At 42.5% G+C, this 23,276-nt stretch overlaps 2 protein-coding genes across 2 annotated transcripts in view; one reads left to right on the top strand and one right to left on the bottom strand.

The window, feature by feature from the left end:
* The window catches only part of SUCLG2 (succinate-CoA ligase GDP-forming subunit beta), a 236,451-nt gene that overhangs the window by 49,874 nt on the left and 163,301 nt on the right, over positions 1-23,276 (top strand). The window lies entirely within an intron of this gene.
* On the bottom strand, positions 9,684-18,997 carry LOC311524199 (uncharacterized protein; the record flags this gene model as incomplete). Its single annotated transcript, XM_084635081.1, has 3 exons — positions 18,525-18,997; positions 17,559-17,936; positions 9,684-9,877 (listed from the first exon to the last, which is right to left on the bottom strand). Exons 1-3 carry the CDS (start codon positions 18,928-18,930, stop codon positions 9,684-9,686), a joined length of 978 nt encoding a protein of 325 aa, XP_084491207.1. The 5' UTR covers positions 18,931-18,997.

The following is a 23,276-nucleotide window of genomic DNA, read 5'->3' as shown; positions in this document are numbered from 1 at the left end:
GAAGAATAGAGAGTTACTGTGCAATAAAGGAATTGTGCTTTACAATATGAAGAACGGTTGCATGTTGAAATGATTGACATACTCGTTGATCCATTAAGTAATTAATAATATCCTACTCATCATTCTGCATGTTGTGCTGTCATTTTGTCATAAGGTGTGGTTTGAAAATCCAGCAGCAAGAACATAAGTTCTGATGACGGTATATTGATCATTACATTACAGTTGCAGATCAGTGTCACGTTTATTTGTTTTATGTTCAGTCACTTCACTAGCATCCCTATCACTTGGGGTCATCCCACAAAGGACACAATAAAAAAGATTTACATAATGGAATAAGAATGGACCAAATGGCCCACCGAAAAACAAGCTGCAAATCAAAAAGGAGGAACCTACAGGAGACACCAAAAAGTTCAAAAATGAAGTGACCTGATTAGACAGGGAGGTATTCCATAGACAGAATTTCTGAATTGAGTAGCTCCTAGCCCCAAGCCTGGTCCTTGTTCAGGCTTCTGCCTAGAGAACAAAGGCATTGTATTCTGATAAGCAACTTTTTATGATTACTACACAAGTATCTGAAGAGTAATGATAAGTATTATATTCTAAAGTGACCTATGGTAACTACCCTCAACTTAACGTGCTGGGTCTTTTATTAAAATTTTGATTATATTCAGTTTTTCAAACAAAATACACATCAAACACTTACCCGTGCATTTGCAGGTTAAAAATAAAAGCTAGTTATCATAGCACGAAATATCCATTCACAGACTCTTTAACCTCTGTTGAAATGAAAGATCTGATGACAGACAATAGCATGAACACAGGAGAAGCATGTTCTCTTAGATGCTCTGACAGGATTAAAAGTATCTGAGTAAGGAAGGGTTCTAATCTGATCCTGTATTAACAATAAGTATGAGACTATTGCACTTTATTCATAACAAATTACATGACTTGACCAAATACTGTGTGCTGGAAAGACTGCAATTCCCTTATGCCATACTGCTGCAGCTACAGCCAACAAGCAAGCTCCAGCTGGATTCCTCTGTTTATTTGGGACAGGACCTCAGTTGTGTAACAGGTTTTCACCCTTCTTTCAAAAATAGTCAGGGACTGTTGAGCTTCAGAGATTGTGGCCATGCTCCCCTTTTCTCTTGAGCAACTGATGAGGGTGGTGATTAAGGAAGATGGAGACTAGATGGGGGTTTTCATATAGCTTTATTTTTGTCACGCTGTTTAAAAAAAAAAAAAGTCAATGTAGCAATGGGCCACTGATTTATGTATTACAAAATTGCAGGAAATAAATGAAAAAGTGAAATCATGTAATATTACACCATTGTCTTACAAGTCCCATAAAAGAATGGCATAAGAAATACCTTTGTCAGGTAACCTCTCTAAATCCTATGTCATATTTTTTTTCCATATGTTTTGAACTGGACAGTAAAGACAGTTATTTAAATTGAATATCTACGTTAGTACTTAGTGAATGTAAGGACTATAGTAATTACCGGAGCTGCTGTTTTCCTCCTTTACTGGCCATGAGGACCCTTAGGTTTGTTTGTAGATGTCTGTTATTGCTGACATGTTGCATCTCCTTTTCATTTAACCTAGAAACTGCTTTAGTTTAATAAGAAAAACTAACAAGGTAATGTGACGTTTTCTTTTTTAGTGATACAGCTTATGAAATACGAGAAGATAGGTGAAGTAACTTAAAATTTAGTTCACTCCAAGTCCTAGTCTACACTTAAAGATTTTGCTTGTATTGCAGTGTCGGTTAGGGGTGTGACTTTTTTTTATTTTGGGGGGGCCAACATTTCTGTAGTGGTGAAAGATCTACTGACAAATAATTATACTGGCAAAGAAAAGTCATTTTGCCAATATGTATTCTTTCACTCGGAGAACCGTTTGCCTTCTGTATTATTACAATCTAGAAGAGATTTTTAAATAAATTAAAAGATCAGTAGTTTTTTCCAGCAAGATAAGCATGGCAGATGTCAAGAAAATTTAAGTGACATAATTCATATTGACTTGCAAGCGAGTTTTGCACGGTAAGGAACACAGAACTGGGCTCAAAAGATTTTGTTGCTTTTTCATACTAAACAAGTCTCAGGTGTAAGTGTTGTAGAAGAGGCACTATTTGCAGAATGTCAGAAAGTTTAGCATTATGTGATTTTATGTTTCAAGTCAAGATTTCTAAGTTTCCAAAAGAAATAGATTGTGATATATGTGAAAATATTACAGTCTTGCTTGGTCTGCCTTGTAAAGAAACTCGGTGGATAAACTACCTCAATTAAGGACCTCTCTTCAACACAGAACAAGCTGAGGGATTTGAGAGCCTGTTGTTTGTCTGAAATATTATATATGATCCAAGTATTAAATTACAGACTGTGTGTTTTCATGCTTTTGTGTATATTGGGGACAAGTCTCTGCTTCTGAAAAGGAGGAAGAGGAGGTGGATGAGCTGTGGATGATAAGCTAAAAATAGCAGTATTAAAAATATTTGATATGTAAAAATCAAACAGTTTCCAAGGATCTTTAGGAATTAGATGCTGCAGTCATAATAAGATCCATTGTAAGAAACTTTACTTAATGGTAGATTGTGCATTTAATTTTACTGGGTGTAAGATGTCATTGCTACCTGACCACCAGCTTGCCACTTGCAGAATAAGATAAGTCCTCTATACTGGTTCAGCATGCTCAATCTAAGTGTCACAGGAGTGGACTGTCTTTATTATTCCTTTGAGCGATAGGAACATATTGATGTAATGTAATGCTTGATGATCAATAGTATTCAATCCTGCAAATTCAGAATTGTATGCCATCTATGCTATGTATGGATTAGAGCAGTGATACTCAGACCTCAGTGGTTCAGGAGCCAAATTAGCGATCAACATTACCCTAAAGAGCCATAATATTGTGAATTCATTGTTTCATATTCTCTCTCTCTCTCTCTCCCTTTATATATATATATATATACACACACACACACAGACAGACACTCTATTATATTTTATTCTCACAGCAAAATAACCAAGTATTATTTCTCAACTACAGTTGGTTAATAACATGGTAAAAGCATCCTGATTGGGTAATAATTAAATCACAGTATTTTAATATCATGTCTGCAAAGAGCTGCAGGAGACACATTAAAAGAGCCACTTGCGGCTTGTGAGTCAGCCTAATCCAGTAATACTCAGACAATCTCAAATTTTAACATATGAAAGCATTTTAAACCTCACAAAATCTATTGCTTTTGTGCCAGGTGTTAGGGTGTATGTCTGAGATGTCTGTGCAGAAGATATGTTGTAGGGTACAGGAGGAGATTTCACAGGAGTTGTGCTACATAGTATTTGTAGTGCATATAGAGTGAAAAACATAGGTAATGCTTATCAGAGAAAATGCTGTGCTGAAATGATTCTGAATACCACCTGGTAACTGGCTGACCTGAAGGTGTCACGTTCTTATTATTAAAAGGATGGAGTTGTTGTAAGGCACAAGACTGTGAAGCTTGGAAACTGGATTCCATTCTGTGCTGGACCATAGACTTTCCTCTGACGATGTTGACAATATTAACTTGTCCTACAGCGTAAAATTCACCTTTGTGCAAAGGACACCACTTAAATCCTTCAAATGAGGCTCAAGTGGGCTGTAGGTGGTGTATAGGCCAGCGTGGATTTGATTTAAATAATCACTGATTTTAATCATGGTTTAAATGTGCAAGCTGGAAACCTTGATTTAAAATAATTGATTTTAATCTTGTTTTGCATTTGTATTTTTTAGCTATTTTCCTGTAGAAAGGTTGATTCTCCTTAGTTGGTTAACATTAAAAAGATTGATTTGCAGCTAAATGCGGTCTTTATACTACACTAAATTTGGGATTTCTTTTTTGCTAATCAGAAGGCTACACTATTTGTATGTATTATTTTAAGTTACATAAATTACTATACATTTATTCAGATTCTTAATTTTTATATTTTTTGATGTTAGAAAATGGTGAAAAAGGCATTTCTTCTTTACTTATGATTTGTGTCAAGCAGCATTTGGATGGAGATTCAACTTCTATTAAAATGCACAAACAGCATTTTAAAATATTTTATTAGTTAAATAATACCCTCAAGTTGGTGGATACATAAGGGGTGAGGGGGGAGTAAGTTTAAACGTGTTTTGCAAAATGTATTCTGCATTTAAACCTGTCTGATGTATTAAATAAAGGAAGTACCTGTAGTTAGTGAATTGAACTGATTGCTTCTGGTTGTCACATCCTTCAGGATTTTAGAACTAGTAGATCACATCCTTTCACATCTAATTTTTGTTTATATATTGGGAGATAGAAACAAGTTTTCCTGCTTTTTCAACTCCCAGTCATTGCCTTAGCTATTGAACAGACCTAGTTGGGGAAACTGAAATTAAGAAAATATTTTCTCTCTATCCGCAGTAGAAACTACTGCTGTCAGAAGCTGATTTAACATTTCAGAAGGGTGAATTTTGCCCATAGTGAGCTATTCCTACATTCTCACACAAGTCTTTTTGTCTGGATCTCACTTTAGTATAACAATACTTCTGGTGCTTCTATACTAAGAGAAGATATTCTTTATCTCCATTTCATTATACATGTTCTTCCATGTATTTATGATTCAAGATAACAAAACCAGGGACTCCTTACATTCCTCCATTGCGGCATTTCCCCCTACCTCCTAGTAATATACTACCATCCCATCCCCTTTTATTTCAGGGGTGCCTACAATCCTCCACATCCTTCCTCATACTGGGGTTATGTCCTGCACCCCCATTTCTTCCTTTTCCCCCATGTCTGGATCTCTTTGTGCCCTCTTATTCACACCTCCAATATATGCCAGGGATTCTGTGTGACCTGAATATCCTATTCCCTCTGCATACTAGGATCCCCCATTTTCATCTCCATGACCACCTCCTCCAGGAGTTCTGTGTGCTCTTCATTCTCCCCTTTCCTTCATCCCTCCTTCTGCACCATGGCAGAGGCTTTGCGTTGCGTGCCCCTCCTGCCCGCCCCCTTCCCTCTCTGCTATATGACAGGCTCTGACAGTCCCTGTGCCTGAAAATTTATCCTCTTGGAGACAGAGGAACCACTAGCCAATATCTTAAACAAAATTTCTCTCTTCAAGGAGTGTTTCAGAAATCCATATTTTAGATCAAATATTGAGAGGAACTGTATGAAAGATTGTTTTTCCCTCAACTGGGACTGGTCCTTTTCTGGTAGGGCCATAGAAAATTATTTTAAGTATTTATTATCGGTATTTCCTGACACCTTCAGAGCAACACAACCATGGAACCCCAGCGACTTTTACTATATATAAATAATAGTGATTTTTACTGTAGAGTACATAACTTACTTTTCTTTGGGGACTGCTCACTATACAAGGAAAGAAGAAAGTTCTGTTTAGTGTGTGTCTAAAGTCTATTGAATCATGAAGGAAGTGGAAGGTAATTTCTGTCAAGGAGCAGAGGGGGGGGGGGAAGGGGAAACACAGTCTCCTGCCATATTTTAATTCCTCTCCGACACTTCCTTTACTTCTTTAGCGTGATATTGGCAGACCTGACATAGTAGTTCAGGTTAAAAAGAAAAAGGAATGAAGTTGTACAAGGAAGGCAGACTACAACATGTAAAACAGATCAAGCTGTACAGCCAGCTGAGTAGATGACAGAACAGTGAAAGAGAACAAGCTTTTTAAAGGGACCTTTAATGACATTTGGATAGTCTCTATTGTAGGATACTCACAAAGGAACTCTTCATAATATAACACAGCTTTCACCTGAAATTAATCTGAAACCAAATGATCACATTCTTTCAGACAGCTGAATAGAAACAACGCTCTTGATTGCCTCAGAAATTTCAAATTGCAGTATCTGTTTCCTTTGCACTAATAGATTAGAAGAAAAGTTTAGCGTAAATGCAGACCATACATTTACAATATTTCTTCAGAAACTACCCAAGATGACACATGACCAAACGGCAGCCTCTTCTGCAGGTGCAGAGAGAATATTTTCCTCATTTCAGTTTATTCAAGTAATTCAGTTTAATGACCAGTTCATTCAAAGTTAAGAAACCAGTTGGAAGCTGAAAATGTAGGGAAACGTATTTTGCTTTTGCAATCTATGAATAAAAACTAGATCATGAGAGGATGAGATCTACTAATTCTAACATCTTGAAGGTCATGGTATAACCAGAAGCAATCAGTTCCATTTACTAACGGAGAATACTTCCTTTGTTTAATAAATCAGTTTTAAATGCAAAACATGTTTAGATAAACTTTTTATAAATGTATCAAGCACATTAAGATAGTTTTATTTATTAAAAAATTAAAAAGCTATGTCTGTGCATTTTTAATTGAATTCAAATTTCCACCCAAACAGAGTTTGACACAAATTACTCCTGAGGGAATTCTGCACCAAAAAATTAAAATTATGCATAGAATATTTTAAAATTCTGCAGATTTTGTCAAATGTTGCTCCAGTATGGCAGTGGGGAGCACAGACCACTGGCTGTATTGAGGTGGGAGATCACCCTGAAGTGTCGTCCCCTCCCCCCCCCCCCCCCCCCGAATTTCCAGCGGATACTGAAAAGCAATACACTCTTCAGCTTCAAATACAAAAGAATCAAATTATATAGAAAAAAACCCATTGCAGTACATTTTAATGTACACAAGTCTTCCATTCTGGCCTTCTACTTCCATGAGCCAAATTGGAAGGGGAGGGGGAGGAGTTGTACTCTTTCAAACATAATCTACTAATTGTATCAAAATGAGATGCTTCTGGTAGTTGACTGTGCAGATCTGCGATCCTCCTCTCTTTTTAATACATGTTTTGATATTTGTGGAATAGTTAAATGTTGACAATTATTGCCATTGGACATCTGAGTTGCCTACCATCAGACATTGATATGAGTGGGTCATTTTTAACCTCTCAGATCGGTTTCAGGCTCACTGCATACTGAAACAGAAGTTACTACATTGATTTTGTTTCATAGTTGCACGGTTTTCTTCCGAACTTGCGTATGAGGCGTGGGCTACACTAAAAACTTAGATTGACATAACTAGTATGCTCAGGGGTGTGAAAAATCCACACACCTAAGTGCCATAGCTATGTTGACCTATCTCCTGGGGTAGACACAGCTAGGTCGACGGAAGAATGCTTCCATCATCGACCTAGTTACCGTCACTTGGGGAAGTGGAGTATCAGCAACCCTTTCTGTCATTGTAGTCTGTGTCTACGCATAATGGGGTCATAAGTGTGTAGCTACAGTGCCATAGCTATGCTGCTGTAGTATCTATAGGTATGACCCTTTTCTTTAAATGAAAGCTGAGTTTCTGCAGAAAAAGATGGGACCCTGGAAAAAAGTGCTGGGTCATTGGCCTTGTATGGTCTGGTCCTTTTTGAGACGTGTATCTAATCCTTCCATTACCGTGCTGCTTTGCCATTTAATTTAAACATGGATGAAAGCAGCTTCCAGGGGCTTCGTTGAATGATTGAGTGATTTAATTAAGAGAAAGTAGGTAGCTGAAGAGTTCAAAGCAGGTAAGTCAAAGCATGTCTGCGCAGTCAGTCATCTTATCCCTAATAGAATACGCTATTCTGACCAATCTTGAATATTGTTGAGTTAGTTTTGTTTGGAAAAGACACTGGCATGTGTGTAGATATTCCTAATGCTTTGAATTCTCATTAACCTTTTCATGAACTATATTGATAATATTCAATAGCTACACTTCTTACAAGAAGAGAAGCGTTTCCACAAACACTGGCCCTACTTCTCAACCCAGAACATTGCTGTTATGATTCAGTGCTTCTTAAGTACAGTCTTTAATATAAGATCCCTTTTAAACTCAAAATACTGTGAAGTGCCCAAAGAATCTGGATAGCTAGAATTTTCCACATGGCTGAGAACATCTACCTGTAACGAATTATATAGAACGATTGCTCCTCTGTTGCTTGTTAACCCGTGTAACAAACTGCATACAACTCACATAAGGTTGGACAATTCTTGTTTGGTTTAATGTTCAAATTCTTGCAGTTTGATGCGAAACAGTTCAGCGTGAAATAACCTAGGGCTGTTCTTCCTGTGAAATGTGATCAGTTTTGATAATATTGAGGGTACTGCTGGAGCGTCTGGTTTTCCAGTTTAAAATATTCACCACCACACATTTAGCAGGTATTTGGGGTATTTCTATGTCGTAACCTAAAACATTTCTGTGGCCAACCTAAAACTCTTCCCAGATTTGATCTGAGTAATTTCAGCCATTCACAAAACAGCCAGATGCCCAGGAGGGGATGGTGGTGCTGTTCCTGCCCCGTTATAACCTTTAGCCATTTGTCTGGGATCTGAGACACCCAGATTCAAATCCTTGCTCTGGAACAAACCCAAAATGGACTTTGCAGTTCATGAAGAATTCCAAAAATGTTTAGATTTGGTTTGATCTGAACCAGTTTTTTGCCAATTCTTCCCCCATGCCCTCCAGAACTGCCACTGAACTGGAAAAATTAGTTATTTTTCCCAGCTATAATTTCATTCCATAATTTTGGTTTTAAAACCAAGTATTTGTTTTCCCCACAACTCTGGATTTCATATTCTGTGGGTGGTGAAACCAGGGAGCATCTCAAGTGGTTCTACAATTCTCCCGCCCCTCCTCAGTAATCTAATCCTCTTCCTTTGCGGTCACTCTGTGACCTCTACTTTCTTTGAATACTAGCTCTCTTTGCAGCCCGTTCAGGTGATTCATCCTCCATTTCTGGGTCCCACAGTTTCCCCCTTCCTATGTCTCTGTTCTCCCTTCCTCGTTCCCTTTGCTTGGTCCAAGCCCTCTCCATTGCACTCCTTTTGTTGCCGGCACCCAGTGCCGAGAGGCTAAACAACAGCTGGGGTTGGTTCGCTACCCGGTGTGCTACACCCAGTAATCACAACGGGGTGGAGAAGCAGAAAAGTTTATTTGCAGCTGCAAAAAGGTACAGGGAGAATAAGATCTTGAATCCTGCACACAGAGCAGGAAGTTACACAGGCTTTTATACATCCTTTTTTTCCCAGCATACTTATCTAATAGCAAGCTGCCGTAGGTATCCATATAGCCAGCCATTCCAGTTACCAGCTAGTTCCCTTGTTTTTTGTATCATTTATTAAACTATACATAAAACTGCTTTATTCAGCATTTTTCTTCCATATCTGCCCTGTTTGGCCTTGCTTAGTTTCAGGCAGTCTGACTCTGCAACATATTGTTGCAGATCCTCAGCATAACTGCTGCGAGTGCCTCCGGGTGTGGGGGCCAAAGACGCTTGGGCCTCGTACACATAACTGCTGCGAGTGCCTCCAGGCAAGCGGGGGGCCAAGGACACTTGGGCCTCGTGCGAGGGGGCTTCCTCAACACTCGTGGTCTTCCATCCCCTCGAGTTACCTAGTGGCCGTGCCCCAGTGTCCCCAACACTTGTAGTATTCTCTCCTCTGGTCTTTATTGTTTTCCTCGTCACCCTATACTTGGGAAAGTCTCTTTTTAGTGCTAAACAACTTACCACTTCCCCTTCTGATCCTTCCTTGATCCTTCTTCCTACTGATCCTGCAATAGTTCAACACCATCTCCAGATCATGCTGCCACCAAACAGTCTGTCTGTCTGACTGAGCTGCTTCCTCCACGTTTGAGCTATATTACATGCTGCTCGAGGCAGAGATGTCAAGTTTCATGCCCGCTGCTGACACTTGATAACCAATAGTAGTTGTTACTAATGCGAATAGTCTTCTCTTTACATGTTCTCCTTACAATAGCTTGCTGTTGGGCAGCTTTCCCAGAATAAGAAAGTGTTTTGCTACCCGTGATACATGGAGCAGAAAAAGGATTAACATCTCCCTGTCTCTCTAAAAGTGGCACTAAATGATGAAAGTAGTAAACGGGAATAAGAGTAATGAAAGTAACAGCCTGCACAGTACTGTTATTTACTCTAATGTAATTTTTCAAGGGCAGCTGAGTAATCAATATGTCTGTGATCCAATTTATTTACCCCATCTACTGGGAAAACCTCAATCATGGAGATTGAAAGGAGTTAAGAAAGGTGTTTAAAGGTTGTTTTTACTGAAGTCTGCTTTACTGAAATGTTGCCACTGCCCCCTTCCCTTTTCCAGGGTGCGATGGGGTTTTTGTGTTGGTGTCACTTCTGTCAGCTTTTCTGGAATGTTGTGTTTCTGCTGCCTCTATTTTCCCCCTCTTTTTCTGTATTTCAAGGAATCCCTGTTGAGGTTACAGGGACAAACCATCTCGATGAGTCGAAAGAATAGTAAATATGGCAGGCGACCAGCTTGGCTTAATGGTGAAATCCTAGCGGATCTTAAACATAAAAAAGAAGCTCACAAGAAGTGGAAGTTTGGACATATGAGCAGGGAAGAGTATAAAAATATTGCTTGGGCATGTAGGAATGATATCAGGAGGGCCAAATCGCACCTGGAGCTGCAGCTAGCAAGAGATGTCAAGAGTAACAAGAAGGGTTTCTTCAGGTATGTTGGCAACAAGAAGAAAGCCAAGGAAAGTGTGGGCCCCTTACTGAATGAGGGAGGCAACCTGTAAGTTTGCCTAGTGACAGAGGATGTGGAAAAAGCTAATGTACTCAATGCTTTTTTTGCCTCTGTCTTCACTAACAAGGTCAGCTCCCAGACTGCTGCGCTGGGCATCACAAAATGGGGAAGAGATGGCCAGCCCTCTGTGGAGATAGAGGTGGTTAGGGACTATTTAGAAAAGCTGCACAAGTCCATGGGGCCGGACGAGTTGCATCCGAGAGTGCTGAAGGAATTGGCGGCTGTGATTGCAGAGCCATTGGCCATTATCTTTGAAAACTCGTGGCGAACGGGGGAAGTCCCGGATTACTGGAAAAAGGCTAATGTAGTGCCAATCTTTAAAAAAGGGAAGAAGGAGGATCCTGGGAACTACAGGCCAGTCAGCCTCACCTCAGTCCCTGGAAAAATCATGGAGCAGGTCCTCAAAGAATCAATCCTGAAGCACTTCCATGAGAGGAAAGTGATCAGGAACAGCCAGCATGGATTCACCAAGGGAAGGTCATGCCTGACTAATCTAATCGCCTTTTATGATGAGATTACTGGTTCTGTGGATGAAGGGAAAGCAGTGGATGTATTGTTTCTTGACTTTAGCAAAGCTTTTGACACGGTCTCCCACAGTATTCTTGTCAGCAAGTTAAGGAAGTATGGGCTAGATGAATGCACTATAAGGTGGGTAGAAAGCTGGCTAGATTGTCGGGCTCAACGGGTAGTGATCAATGGCTCCATGTCTAGTTGGCAGCCGGTGTCAAGTGGAGTGCCCTAGGGGTCGGTCCTGGGGCCGGTTTTGTTCAATATCTTCATAAATGATCTGGAGGATGGTGTAGATTGCACTCTCAGCAAATTTGCGGATGATACTAAACTGGGAGGAGTGGTAGATACGCTGGAGGGGAGGGATAGGATACAGAAGGACCTAGACAAATTGGAGGATTGGGCCAAAAGAAATCTGATGAGGTTCAATAAGGATAAGTGCAGGGTCCTGCACTTAGGACAGAAGAATCCAATGCACCGCTACAGACTAGGGGCCGAATGGCTAGGCAGCAGTTCTGCGGAAAAGGACCTAGGGGTGACAGTGGATGGGAAGCTGGATATGAGTCAGCAGTGTGCCCTTGTTGCCAAGAAGGCCAATGGCATTTTGGGATGTATAAGTAGGGGCATAGCGAGCAGATCGAGGGACGTGATCGTTCCCCTCTATTCGACATTGGTGAGGCCTCATCTGGAGTACTGTGTCCAGTTTTGGGCCCCACACTACAAGAAGGATGTGGATAAATTGGAGAGAGTCCAGCGAAGGGCAACAAAAATGATTAGGGGTCTAGAACACATGACTTATGAGGAGAGGCTGAGGGAGCTGGGATTGTTTAGTCTGCAGAAGAGAAGAATGAGGGGGGATTTGATAGCTGCTTTCAACTACATGAAAGGGGGTTCCAAAGAGGATGGCTCTAGACTGTTCTCAATGGTAGCAGATGACAGAACGAGGAGTAATGATCTCAAGTTGCAGTGGGGGAGGTTTAGATTGGATATTAGGAAAAACTTTTTCACTAAGAGGGTGGTGAAACACTGGAATGTGTTACCTAGGGAGGTGGTAGAATCTCCTTCCTTTGAGGTTTTTAAGATCAGGCTTGACAAAGCCCTGGCTGGGATGATTTAACTGGGAATTGGTCCTGCTTCGAGCAGGGGGTTGGACTAGATGACCTTCTGGGGTCCCTTCCAACCCTGATATTCTATGATTCTATGATTCTCCATGTCCTCCTTTTGCCTCCTTCAGCTGACCATTTAATGTTATTGAGCATTGTTTTACAGAGGCAGAGAGAGCTGGGCAAAACGGGACATTGGTCACGAGCGAATTAAGGCAGCGTGGTGTCCTTGGCGCATGCTGCACAGAGCCTCCCCTTACTTTTCCTTATGCAGTGGCTCATCTCCTGAGGTGGCTAGATCTTCAGAAATCTGAGCATGGAAAAATGCTTGTACGTATTTGTGTGCAAAATTCCTGTAGGCTCAGGCAGTTGCTCTAACTGCATGTGGAAATGACCAATTGAAAGTTGAAATGGCCACTTCTGAGCACAAAAGTGGATGCATTTGCACAGATAAATTCTGAAAATCAGCCCCTGAACGTTTGTTACTTAATTGCAATGTTGTTGGTTTTTTTAACTCCCTTTAAAATAGTGTTACGAAGGATTCAGTCTAAATTTTGCTTCCAGGCTTTAAATCAGTCTTTCTTTCAACTTTAAAGTTAAATATTTTTACATTTAATATTTTAAACGTAAGATTCCTCAAAGGCTGATAGAAATGGAGTTACTTATAAATGCTTGGTTAAACACAAAACAGAACAACCATTTGTACTTTTTGTTAGAAAATGACGTGCAAGGCAACAGTAAGCTAAGTTCAAGTATGCTTTTGGTGTTTTATAACTATTTGTAGTCATCAAATGTCTTCATATTCAATAGATTTATAGTAATATGAGCAATAGGTAGGGGGCTAACAAATCAAAATCTCATTTCAGATGTTTGACACTAATGTTGTGCTGACTTATTGTTTTCTGTGTTGGATTTCTGATCAAATTACCAAATAGCTGCTTGGAAGTACTGTAACAACACAAAGAAAAAAAATGCATTAGAAATGGGGTACTGAATTTCATATTTTATATGTCATAGAAAGGATTCTTAGCTGTTAAATATATCTAAAGGAGTTGTGTTTCTTAAAAAAACAAAGTTACGGAAAGCATAGTTCTCAACATCAAAGTTTAAAAAGGCATGTAAGAAATGCAACACGTTACTAAAAAAAGTCAGGTACAAAATGACTTTATTCCTAACTTGTCCCACCATATTTTACTGTTTAAGATAATCCTGCAGCTGCAACAATAACCAGATGCATAATTAAGCAGCAGCTGCATGAGATTTTCATTTTTTTTAATGCATAAAATTGGAAGTGTTAGACAAGCTTTATGTATAATATGGAAAACTAAACAGCATTGTTTTTTGTGCACTCTTAGCAGCTGTTTAGGAGAGAAAAATTGCACCTTCTACATTTCTCAGTAGCCATTTGTTTTAAATTGATTTGGGGGCTGAGTATTATCAAAGTAAGAAAATGCCGATTGCGGGAGGGAGGGGTTATATTCTGGCTTAATTTGGAAAATGTATAGAAAATAGTTTTGTTTTCTTTTTAATTTGTAAAGGCTTATTGTAGTACCCATTTGTGACATTGGGGAAATTTCTGAACCATTCCCCAGCTTCCCTCCCACCCACCCGGACTCATAGTGACCACATTTTAGCAATATGGCAGAGTGCTCTCTCTCTCAAGCTGTGTGGTTCCTTAGAGTTGTGACATAAATGAGTCTTGGTCTGTTTTTTAAAACTCAATGTTCTTTGTCTCCTAGCTGACTGTATATTCCCAGGTGTATGTGAATAAGAAGTTTCCTAATGGCATGAACTACAATAGTACTGAAAGAGATGTCAGATTGTTTTGACATTCATTTCATTGTCACTTTTATTTTACGGAATTATATGGACAAGAAGTAATGGTTATTGTCCAGAAGCCAGCCTTTAACTTTTGAGTGCTCTCTCTCCTTTAAGATAGCTCTATTTATTTCATGTTGAGCCTGATCTTTGCATTTGTACCTTTTTTCCCAAATAGAAATATGTTTGGCAGCATGCCTCAGTTTTTTTTAAAGCAATTCACCTCCTGAACAGTATCAGAAAAATGCATCTCCATCCCCCAGTCACCTCAGTCAAATGGTAAAAGTTAGATCCGTCAAGACCTTATTCATGGGCCTGATTCTGTGCCACTGTAACTCCTATGATAACAAGGGAGTTGCACTGCTGTAAAATCAGAGAATAGTTGCATTGAATTTATTGGGACTGCTTGTAGAAGATTGGCCTTTAGGATGGATGAGTCTTACACCACCCCATGAAAGTCATCAGAGTTCTTTCGAACTCAGGTACTGTGCTGTAAAAATGGATTAACTGAAATGAGAATCTGGAGTGAAAATTTTGATTGATTGAAGTCAGTGACTGATATCTCAGTGACTTCGTTGGGGCAAGAATTTCACTCTTAGGCTATGTCTACACTACGAAATTAGGTCGAATTTATAGAAGTCGTTTTTTTAGAAATCGGTTTTATATATTCGAGTGTGTGTGTCCCCACAGAAAATGCTCTAAGTGCATTAAGTGCATTAACTCGGCGGAGCGCTTCCACAGTACCGAGGCTAGAGTCGACTTCCGGAGTGTTGCACTCTGGGTAGCTATCCCACAGTTCCCGCAGTCTCCGCTGCCCATTGGAATTCTGGGTTGAGATCCCAATGCCTGATGGGGCTAAAACATTGTTGCGGGTGGTTCTGGGTACATATCGTCAGGCCCCCGTTCCCTCCCTCCCCCCGTGAAAGCAAGGGCAGACAATCATTTCGCGCCTTTTTTCCTGAGTTACCTGTGCAGACGCCATACCATGGCAAGCATGGAGCCCGCACAGGTAACCGTCACCCTATGTCTCCTGGGTGCTGGCAGACGCGGTACGGCTTTGCTGCACAGTAGCAGCAACCCATTGCCTTCTGGCAGCAGACGGTGCAATACGACTGGTAGTCGTCCTCGTCGTGTCCGAGGTGCTCCTGGCCACGTGGGCTGGGAGCGCCTGGGCAGACATGGGCGCAGGGACTAAATTTGGAGTGACTTGACCAGGTCATTCTCTTTAGTCCTGCAGTCCTATTGAACCGTCTTATGGTGAGCGGGCAGGCGATACGGACTGCTAGCAGTCGTACTGTACCATCTTCTGCCAGGCAGGCAAGAGATGAGGATTGTTAGCAGTCGTATTGTACCATCTTATGCCAGGCAGGCAAGAGATGAAGATGGCTAGCAGTCGTACTGTACCATCTTCTGCCGAGCAGCCATGAGATGTGGATGGCATGCAGTCCTTCTGCACCGTCTGCTGCCAGCCAAAGATGTAAAAGATAGATGGAGTGGGTCAGAACAAGAAATAGACCAGATTTGTTTTGTACTCATTTGCCTCCTCCCCTGTCTAGATCACACTGCAGTCACTCACAGAGAAGATGCAGCGAGGTAAATCTAGCCATGTATCAATCAGAGGCCAGGCTAACCTCCTTGTTCCAATAACAACGATAACTTAGGTGCACCATTTCTTATTGGAACCCTCCGTGCAGTCCTGCCTGAAATACTCCTTGATGTACAGGCCCACCCTTTGTTGATTTTAGCTCCCTGAAGCCAACCCTGTAAGCCGTGTCGTCAGTCGCCCCTCCCTCCGTCAGAGCAATGGCAGACAATCGTTCCGCCCATTTTTTCTGTGCGGACGCCATACCAAGGCAAGCATGGAGCCCGCTCAGCTCACTTTGGCAATTAGGAGCACATTAACCACCACACGCATTATCCAGCAGTATATGCAGCAGCAGAACATGGCAACGCGATACCGGGCGAGGAGGCGACGTCAGCGCGGTCCCGTGAGTGATCAGGACATGGACACAGATTTCTCTGAAAGCATGGGCCCTGACAATGCATGCATCATGGTGCTAATGGGGCAGGTTCATGCTGTGGAACGCCGATTCTGGGCTCGGGAAACAAGCACAGACTGGTGGGACCGCATAGTGTTGCAGGTCTGGGACGATTCCCAGTGGCTGCGAAACTTTCGCATGCGTAGGGGCACTTTCATGGAACTTTGTGACTTGCTTTCCCCTGCCCTGAAGCGCATGAATACCAGGATGAGAGCAGCCCTCACAGTTGAGAAGCGAGTGGAGATAGCCCTGTGGAAGCTTGCAACGCCAGACAGCTACCGGTCAGTTGGGAATCAATTTGGAGTGGGCAAATCTACTGTGGGGGCTGCTGTGATGCAAGTAGCCCACGCAATCAAAGATCTGCTGATATCAAGGGTAGTGACCCTGGGAAATGTGCAGGTCATAGTGGATGGCTTTGCTGCAATGGGATTCCCTAACTGTGGTGGGGCTATAGACGGAACCCATATCCCTATCTTGGCACCGGAGCACCAAGCCGCCGAGTACATAAACCGCAAGGGGTACTTTTCGATAGTGCTGCAAGCTCTGGTGGATCACAAGGGACGTTTCACCAACATCAACGTGGGATGGCCGGGAAAGGTGCATGATGCTCGCATCTTCAGGAACTCTGGTCTGTTTCAAAAGCTGCAGGAAGGGACTTTCTTCCCAGACCAGAAAATAACTGTTGGGGATGTTGAAATGCCTATATGTATCCTTGGGGACCCAGCCTACCCCTTAATGCCATGGCTCATGAAGCCGTACACAGGCAGCCTGGACAGTAGTCAGGAGCTGTTCAACTACAGGCTGAGCAAGTGCAGAATGGTGGTCGAATGTGCATTTGGACGTTTAAAGGCGCGCTGGCGCAGTTTACTGACTCGCTTAGACCTCAGCGAAACCAATATTCCCACTGTTATTACTGCTTGCTGTGTGCTCCACAATATCTGTGAGAGTAAGGGGGAGACGTTTATGGCGGGGTGGGAGGTTGAGGCAAATCGCCTAGCTGCTGGTTACGCGCAGCCAGACACCAGGGCGGTTAGAAGAGCACAGGAGGGCACGGTACGCATCAGAGAAGCTTTGAAAACCAGTTTCATGACTGGCCAGGCTACAGTGTGAAAGTTCTGTTTGTTTTTCCTTGATGAAACCCCCCGCCCCTTGGTTCACTCTACTTCCCTGTAAGCTAACCACCCTCCCCTTCTCCCTTTAATCATTGCTTACAGAGGCAATAAAGTCATTGCTGCTTCACAGTCATGCATTCGTTATTCATTCGTCACACAAATAGGGAGATGACTACCAAGGTAGCCCAGGAGGGGTGGTGGAGGAGGGAAGGAAAATGCCACACAGCACTTTAAGCACAGCACTTTAAAAGTTTACAACTTTAAAATTTATTGAATGACAGCCTTCTTTTTTTTGGGCAATCCTCTGTGGTGGAGTGGCTGGTTGGCCGGATGCCCCCCCACCGCGTTCTTGGGCGTCTGGGTGTGGAGGCTATGGAACTTGGGGAGGAGGGCGGTTGGTTACAGAGGGGCAGCAGTGGCACTCTGTGCTCCAGCTGCCTTTGCTGCAGCTCAACCATACACTGGAGCATACTGGTTTGGTCCTGCAGCAGCCTCAGCATTGAATCCTGCCTCCTCTCATCACGCTGCCGCCACATTTGAGCTTCAGCCCTGTCTTCAGCCCGCCACTTACTCTCTTCAGCCCGCCACCTCTCCTCCCGGTCATTTTGTGCTTTCCTGCACTCTGACATTATTTGCCTCCACGCATTCGTCTGTGCTCTGTCAGTGTGGGAGGACAGCATGAGCTCGGAGAACATTTCATTGCGAGTGCGTTTTTTTTTCTTTCTAAGCTTCACTAGCCTCTGGGAAGGAGAAGATCCTGTGATCATTGAAACACATGCAGCTGGTGGAGAAAAAAAAAGGGACAGCGGTATTTAAAAAGACACATTTTATAAAACAGTCGCTACACTCTTTCAGGGTAAACCTTGCTGTTAACATTACATACATAGCACATGTGCTTTCGTTACAAGGTCGCATTTTGCCTCCTCCCACTGCGTGACTACCCCCTCAACCTTCCCCCCTCCCTGTGGCTAACAGCGGGGAACATTTCTGTTTAGCCACAGGCAAACAGCCCAGCAGGAATGGGCTCCTCTGAGTGTCCCCTGAAGAAAAGCACTCTATTTCAACCAGGTGACCATGAATTAGATCTCACTCTCCTGAGGATAACACAGAGAGATAAAGAACGGATTTTGGTTGAATGCCAGCAAACATACACTGCAATGCTTTGTTCTACAGTGATTCCCGAGTACGTGTTACTGGCCTGGAGTGGTAAAGTGTCCTACCATGAAGGACGAAATAAGGCTGCCCTCCCCAGAAACCTTTTGCAAAGGCTTTAGGACTACATCTAGGAGAACCGCAAATGCCAGGGCAAAGTAATCCTTTCACATGCTTGCTTTTAAACTATGTATAGCATTTTAAAAGGTACACTCACCAGAGGTCCCTTCTCCGCCTGCTGGGTCCAGGAGGCAGCCTTGGGTGGGTTCGGGGGGTACTGGCTCCAGGTCTAGGGTGAGAAACAGTTCCTGGCTGTCGGGAAAACCGGTTTCTCCGCTTGTTTGCTGTGAGCTATCTACAACCTCCTCCTCATCATCATCTTCTTCGTCCCCAAAACCTACTTCCGTATTGCCTCCATCTCCATTGAAGGAGTCAAACAACACGGCTGGGGTAGTGGTGGCTGAACCCCCTAAAATGGCATGCAGCTCATCATAGAAGCGGCATGTTTGGGGCTCTGACCCAGAGCGGCCGTTCGCCTCTCTGGTTTTCTTGTAGGCTTGCCTCAGCTCCTTCAGTTTCACGCGGCACTGCTTCGGGTCCCTGTTATGGCCTCTGTCCTTCATGCCCTGGGAGATTTTGACAAAGGTTTTGGCATTTCAAAAACTGGAACGGAGTTCTGATAGCACGGATTCCTCTCCCCATACAGCGATCAGATCCCGTACCTCCCGTTCGGTCCATGCTGGAGCTCTTTTGCGATTCTGGGACTCCATCATGGTCACCTGTGCTGATGAGCTCTGTATGGTCACCTGCAGCTTTCCACGCTGGCCAAACAGGAAATGAGATTCAAAAGTTCGCGGTTCTTTTCCTGTCTACCTGGCCAGTGCATCTGAGTTGAGAGTGCTGTCCAGAGCGGTCAGAATGGAGCACTCTGGGATAGCTCCCGGAGGCCAATACCATCGAATTGTGTCCACAGTACCCCAAATTCGAGCCGGCAACGTCGATTTAAGCGCTAATCCACTTGTCAGGGGTGGAGTAAGGAAATCGATTTTAAGAGCCCTTTAAGTCGAAATAAAGGGCTTCATTGTGTGGACGGGTGCAGGTTTAAATCGATTTAACGCTGCTAAATTCGACCTAAAGTCCTACTGTAGACCAGGGCTTAGCCCTCAAGGGCTGTAAAACCAGTGGGGTTAATTCCAGAGGGAAGGGTCCTCCAGTGACAACTTCCTGCCACCAAGTATTTTGTGTGTGTGTGTATGTGTGAGAGAGAGAGAAACAGTGAGTAACTTTGCTAGTTTGATACCACTTGTCCTACTTTTGTTGTTTCTAGCACAGGTACAGTAGACTGGTTGCTTTGGAGGGGTTGATGTTAGAGTATTATCTTGAGCACTGGACTAGGAATGAAGAGATTGGAATCCTTGCTACTTGAAGTTTTTCCAGCTCTGCCACTTGCTCACTTTGTGACCTTGAGCAAATCACTTAGGCCAAAACTTTTGATCTCATGGGGTTTAACACAGCCTTATTTTACAGATAATGGAATTTCAGCACAAAGAGGCCAAAGACCAGATTATTGGAAGCGTCAGGTAACTTTGAGTACCTCAGTGTTTGGGTCCCCAACTTGAAACATGTAAGACCTGATTTTTCAGTGGTTACTAAGCACCCAGAGCTCCCAGTGACTACAACTGAGTGTCTAAAATTAGTGGACACTTCTGAAAATTTGGTCTCTTTGTGCTTTAGTTTCTTCATCCTCAAAATGTGTTTAAACCCCATCTGAACAAAACTTTAACATTCAGTGCTTTGTTACCAAGAACCATCTTATGGTGAGGATGGATGTACTCTGTTGTGCAGTATCTAGTCACAAATCTACTGCATTTTAGTGCTTTCCTGTGGTCTTGATTTATATACCATGTAGGCTCTGGAATGCCATATCCTTGAACTTTGAAAAACCCCAGCAAACTCTGGACCTAATTTCTCCCTCCCGGCGAAAATATCCATTGCAGGGCTCCTAAGGCCAAAAGCTGAGCTGAGGCCCCCGTTTTAAAGCCCTGATTCAGAAAAGAACTTAAGCACATACTTAAGTCTATCCCTATTCAGGACGGCATTTAAGCACATGCTTAACTTTCATTAAAATTGGACTTAAGCATGTTCTTTAGATAAAGTCCATGCTTAAGTGCTGTCCTGAATAGGGATGTTTTCCTGAGTTGGGGCCTAAAGTAGTAGATCCCAGTTGGAGAGCTAAATAGGAAATACAGTACCTGCTGAGACTGAATTATCTTCCTGCCCTGTGCGCATCAAGATCAGTGTAAAATGAGGTGCATCCCCTTATCCTTGGCCGTTCTTGGCACAAACCCTCTCTGCCATACTCATCTGGGATGCACAGAGTGCTGTCTGTGGGAATGCTGCTATAGAGACAGCTGATTCTCCTGCTGTGACATGGAGAGATTCTCATGCCAAAGTGTCCCTTCTCTGTACATCTAGGGGATGCATTCAGAAAATTTGGCACAAAGGAAATGTACTTAGTATTGACTCTGAATGATGAAGTGTGTACAGTGCATGCAAAAATTGACTTCTACATTTTTTTTTCCCATTTGCAGCAAATGTGTCAATTTTTTTGAGGAAGATATAATGGTTAATTGTGTGTCCTGACAGATACAGGGTATTCTTTTCAAAAGCATCCAAATAATTTAGGAGCCCAAGGCTCACTGAAAATTAATTGGACTTAAGCAGTTTTGAAAATTGTACTTATATTTAATTAAAGATGTAGGAAAGTATTCTGCCAAGATGCACGACTTCTCAATTGTCACACCTTTCTTAAAAAATAAAACTGCAGCTCTCTTTTAAACAATTTTGGATGGCTAAGACTTGGGAGAAAGTAATTTATCAGTGACAGATACCCTATTCTTTTTAACAAGCAAGTGTTGCAGAAGACTCTACTCAATACTGAATATAGGTCAGGGTGAGCTGCATCTGGCGGTTGTTGTTTGTTCGTCATGAGGCAGACAGAATCTGTCTTTGCTGCCCTTGAAGCTGTATTTTGTGCCCTTTTACTCTCATGACTTGTCTTAATTTGGCTTCTTTTGGTGTTCTGGGGTGGGGGGGGGGATACCATGGAAAATAGCAAACTTTTGCAGTTAATATGTAGGGAAAGTTCTCTCAGCTTAAGGTTCTGTTTCAGCACCCATTGAAATCAGTTGGAGGCTTTCCATTGACTTCAGTGGACTTCGGAACAGACCCCTAATGGATTCAGTCCTGCTGTCATGACTGCTTGTATTCAGATTCTATGTCTTAGAATTTCTGTTTAGGGAAGAAAAGTGTTTATTACTTCCACATATTTACTACATTATGAAGTAAATATCCAGTCGAGAGGAGCCTGTGATTCTGTTTCTGAGGGTAAATTGGTCCTGGATAGGTTGCAGTTGTGTTCTGGTACCGGTAAAGAATTTCAGGTACAAATCTAAGAGCCTGTAAGTACCTGATTTTCATCTGTATTCACGTAGTTAGAGGTGCAATGAATGAGGTTTGTGCCTGCAGTTCAATCTATCCTTATGTATATTTAAATTTTCCATTGCTTGTGCAAAGCACACTGTGGAATAAAAATGTAATGCACAACTAAACATTTTATATAATTGTAGAACAAACACTGGCATTACTGCTTTTTAGTTAGCAGCCCTTAAACATGTGGTGGGAAGGCCTGACACCCCAGGAAGCAGAATTCTCTTTGTAGTTCTCAGGCTCAACGGGTAGTGATCAATGGCTCCATGTCTAGTTGGCAGCCGGTGTCAAGTGGAGTGCCCCAAGGGTCGGTCCTCGGGACGGTTTTGTTCAATATCTTCATTAATGATCTGGAGAATGATCTGGATTGCACCCTCAGCAAGTTTGCAGATGACACTAAACTGGGAGAAGAGGTAGATACATTGGAGGGTAGGGATAGGATACAGAGGGCCCTAGACAAATTAGAGGATTGGACAAAAAGAAATCTGTTGAGGTTCAACAAGGACAAGTACAGAGTCTTGCACTTAGGAAGGAAGAATCCCATGCACCACTACAGACTAGGGACCGAATGGCTAGGCAGCAGTTCTGCAGAACAGGATCTAGGGGTAACAGTGGACGAGAAGCTGGATATGAGTCAACAGTGTGCCCTTGTTGCCAAGAAGGCCAATGGCATTTTGGGATGTATAAATAGGGGCATTGCCAGCAGATAGAGGGACGTGATCGTTCCCCTCTATTCGACATTGGTGAGGCCTCATCTGGAGTACTGTATCCAGTTTTGGGCCCCACACCACAGGAAGGATGTGGAAAAATTGGAAAGAGTCCAGCGAAGGGCAACAAAAATGATTAGGGGATTGGAACACATGACTTACAAGGAGAAGCTGAGGCAACTGGGATTGTTTAGTCTGTGGAAGAGAAGAATGAGGGGGGATTTGATAGCTGCTTTCAACTACCTGAAAGGGGCTTCCAAAAAGGATGGATCTAGACTGTTCTCAATGGTAGCAGACGACAGAACGAGGAGTAATGGTCTCAAGTTGCAGTGGGGGAGTTTTAGGTTGGATATTAGGAAAAACTTTTTCACTAGGAGGGTGGTGAAGCACTGGAACGGGTTACCTAGGGAGGTGGTGGAATCTCCTTCCTTTGAGGTTTTTAAGATCAGGCTTGACAAAGCCCTGGCTGGAATGATTTAGTTGGGGATTGGTCCTGCTTTGAGCAGGGGGTTGGACTAGATGACCTCCTGAGGTCCCTTCCAACCCTGATATTCTATGATTCTATGATGCAGTTGCTGAGCTCACTTGGCATCTCAGTAATCAGAAAATCTATCTGCTTACAAGTGCCATAATATAGTCCCTCAATAGAAGGTATGTATCTGATATTGAACTTAGAATACACTTTATCGAGCAGATTTCTGAATAACATAAGTAAAACTTGCAATAAGCTGAATAAACCAAGTTATTCTGGTAGCTGGGTCCACAATGATAAT

Source organism: Lepidochelys olivacea (assembly GCF_965140295.1).
Source record: "Lepidochelys olivacea isolate rLepOli2 genome assembly, chromosome: 7".
NCBI lineage: Eukaryota > Metazoa > Chordata > Testudines > Cheloniidae > Lepidochelys > Lepidochelys olivacea.
Note: the sequence above shows the minus strand (reverse complement) of the source record. Positions and strands in the feature narration are given on the sequence as shown.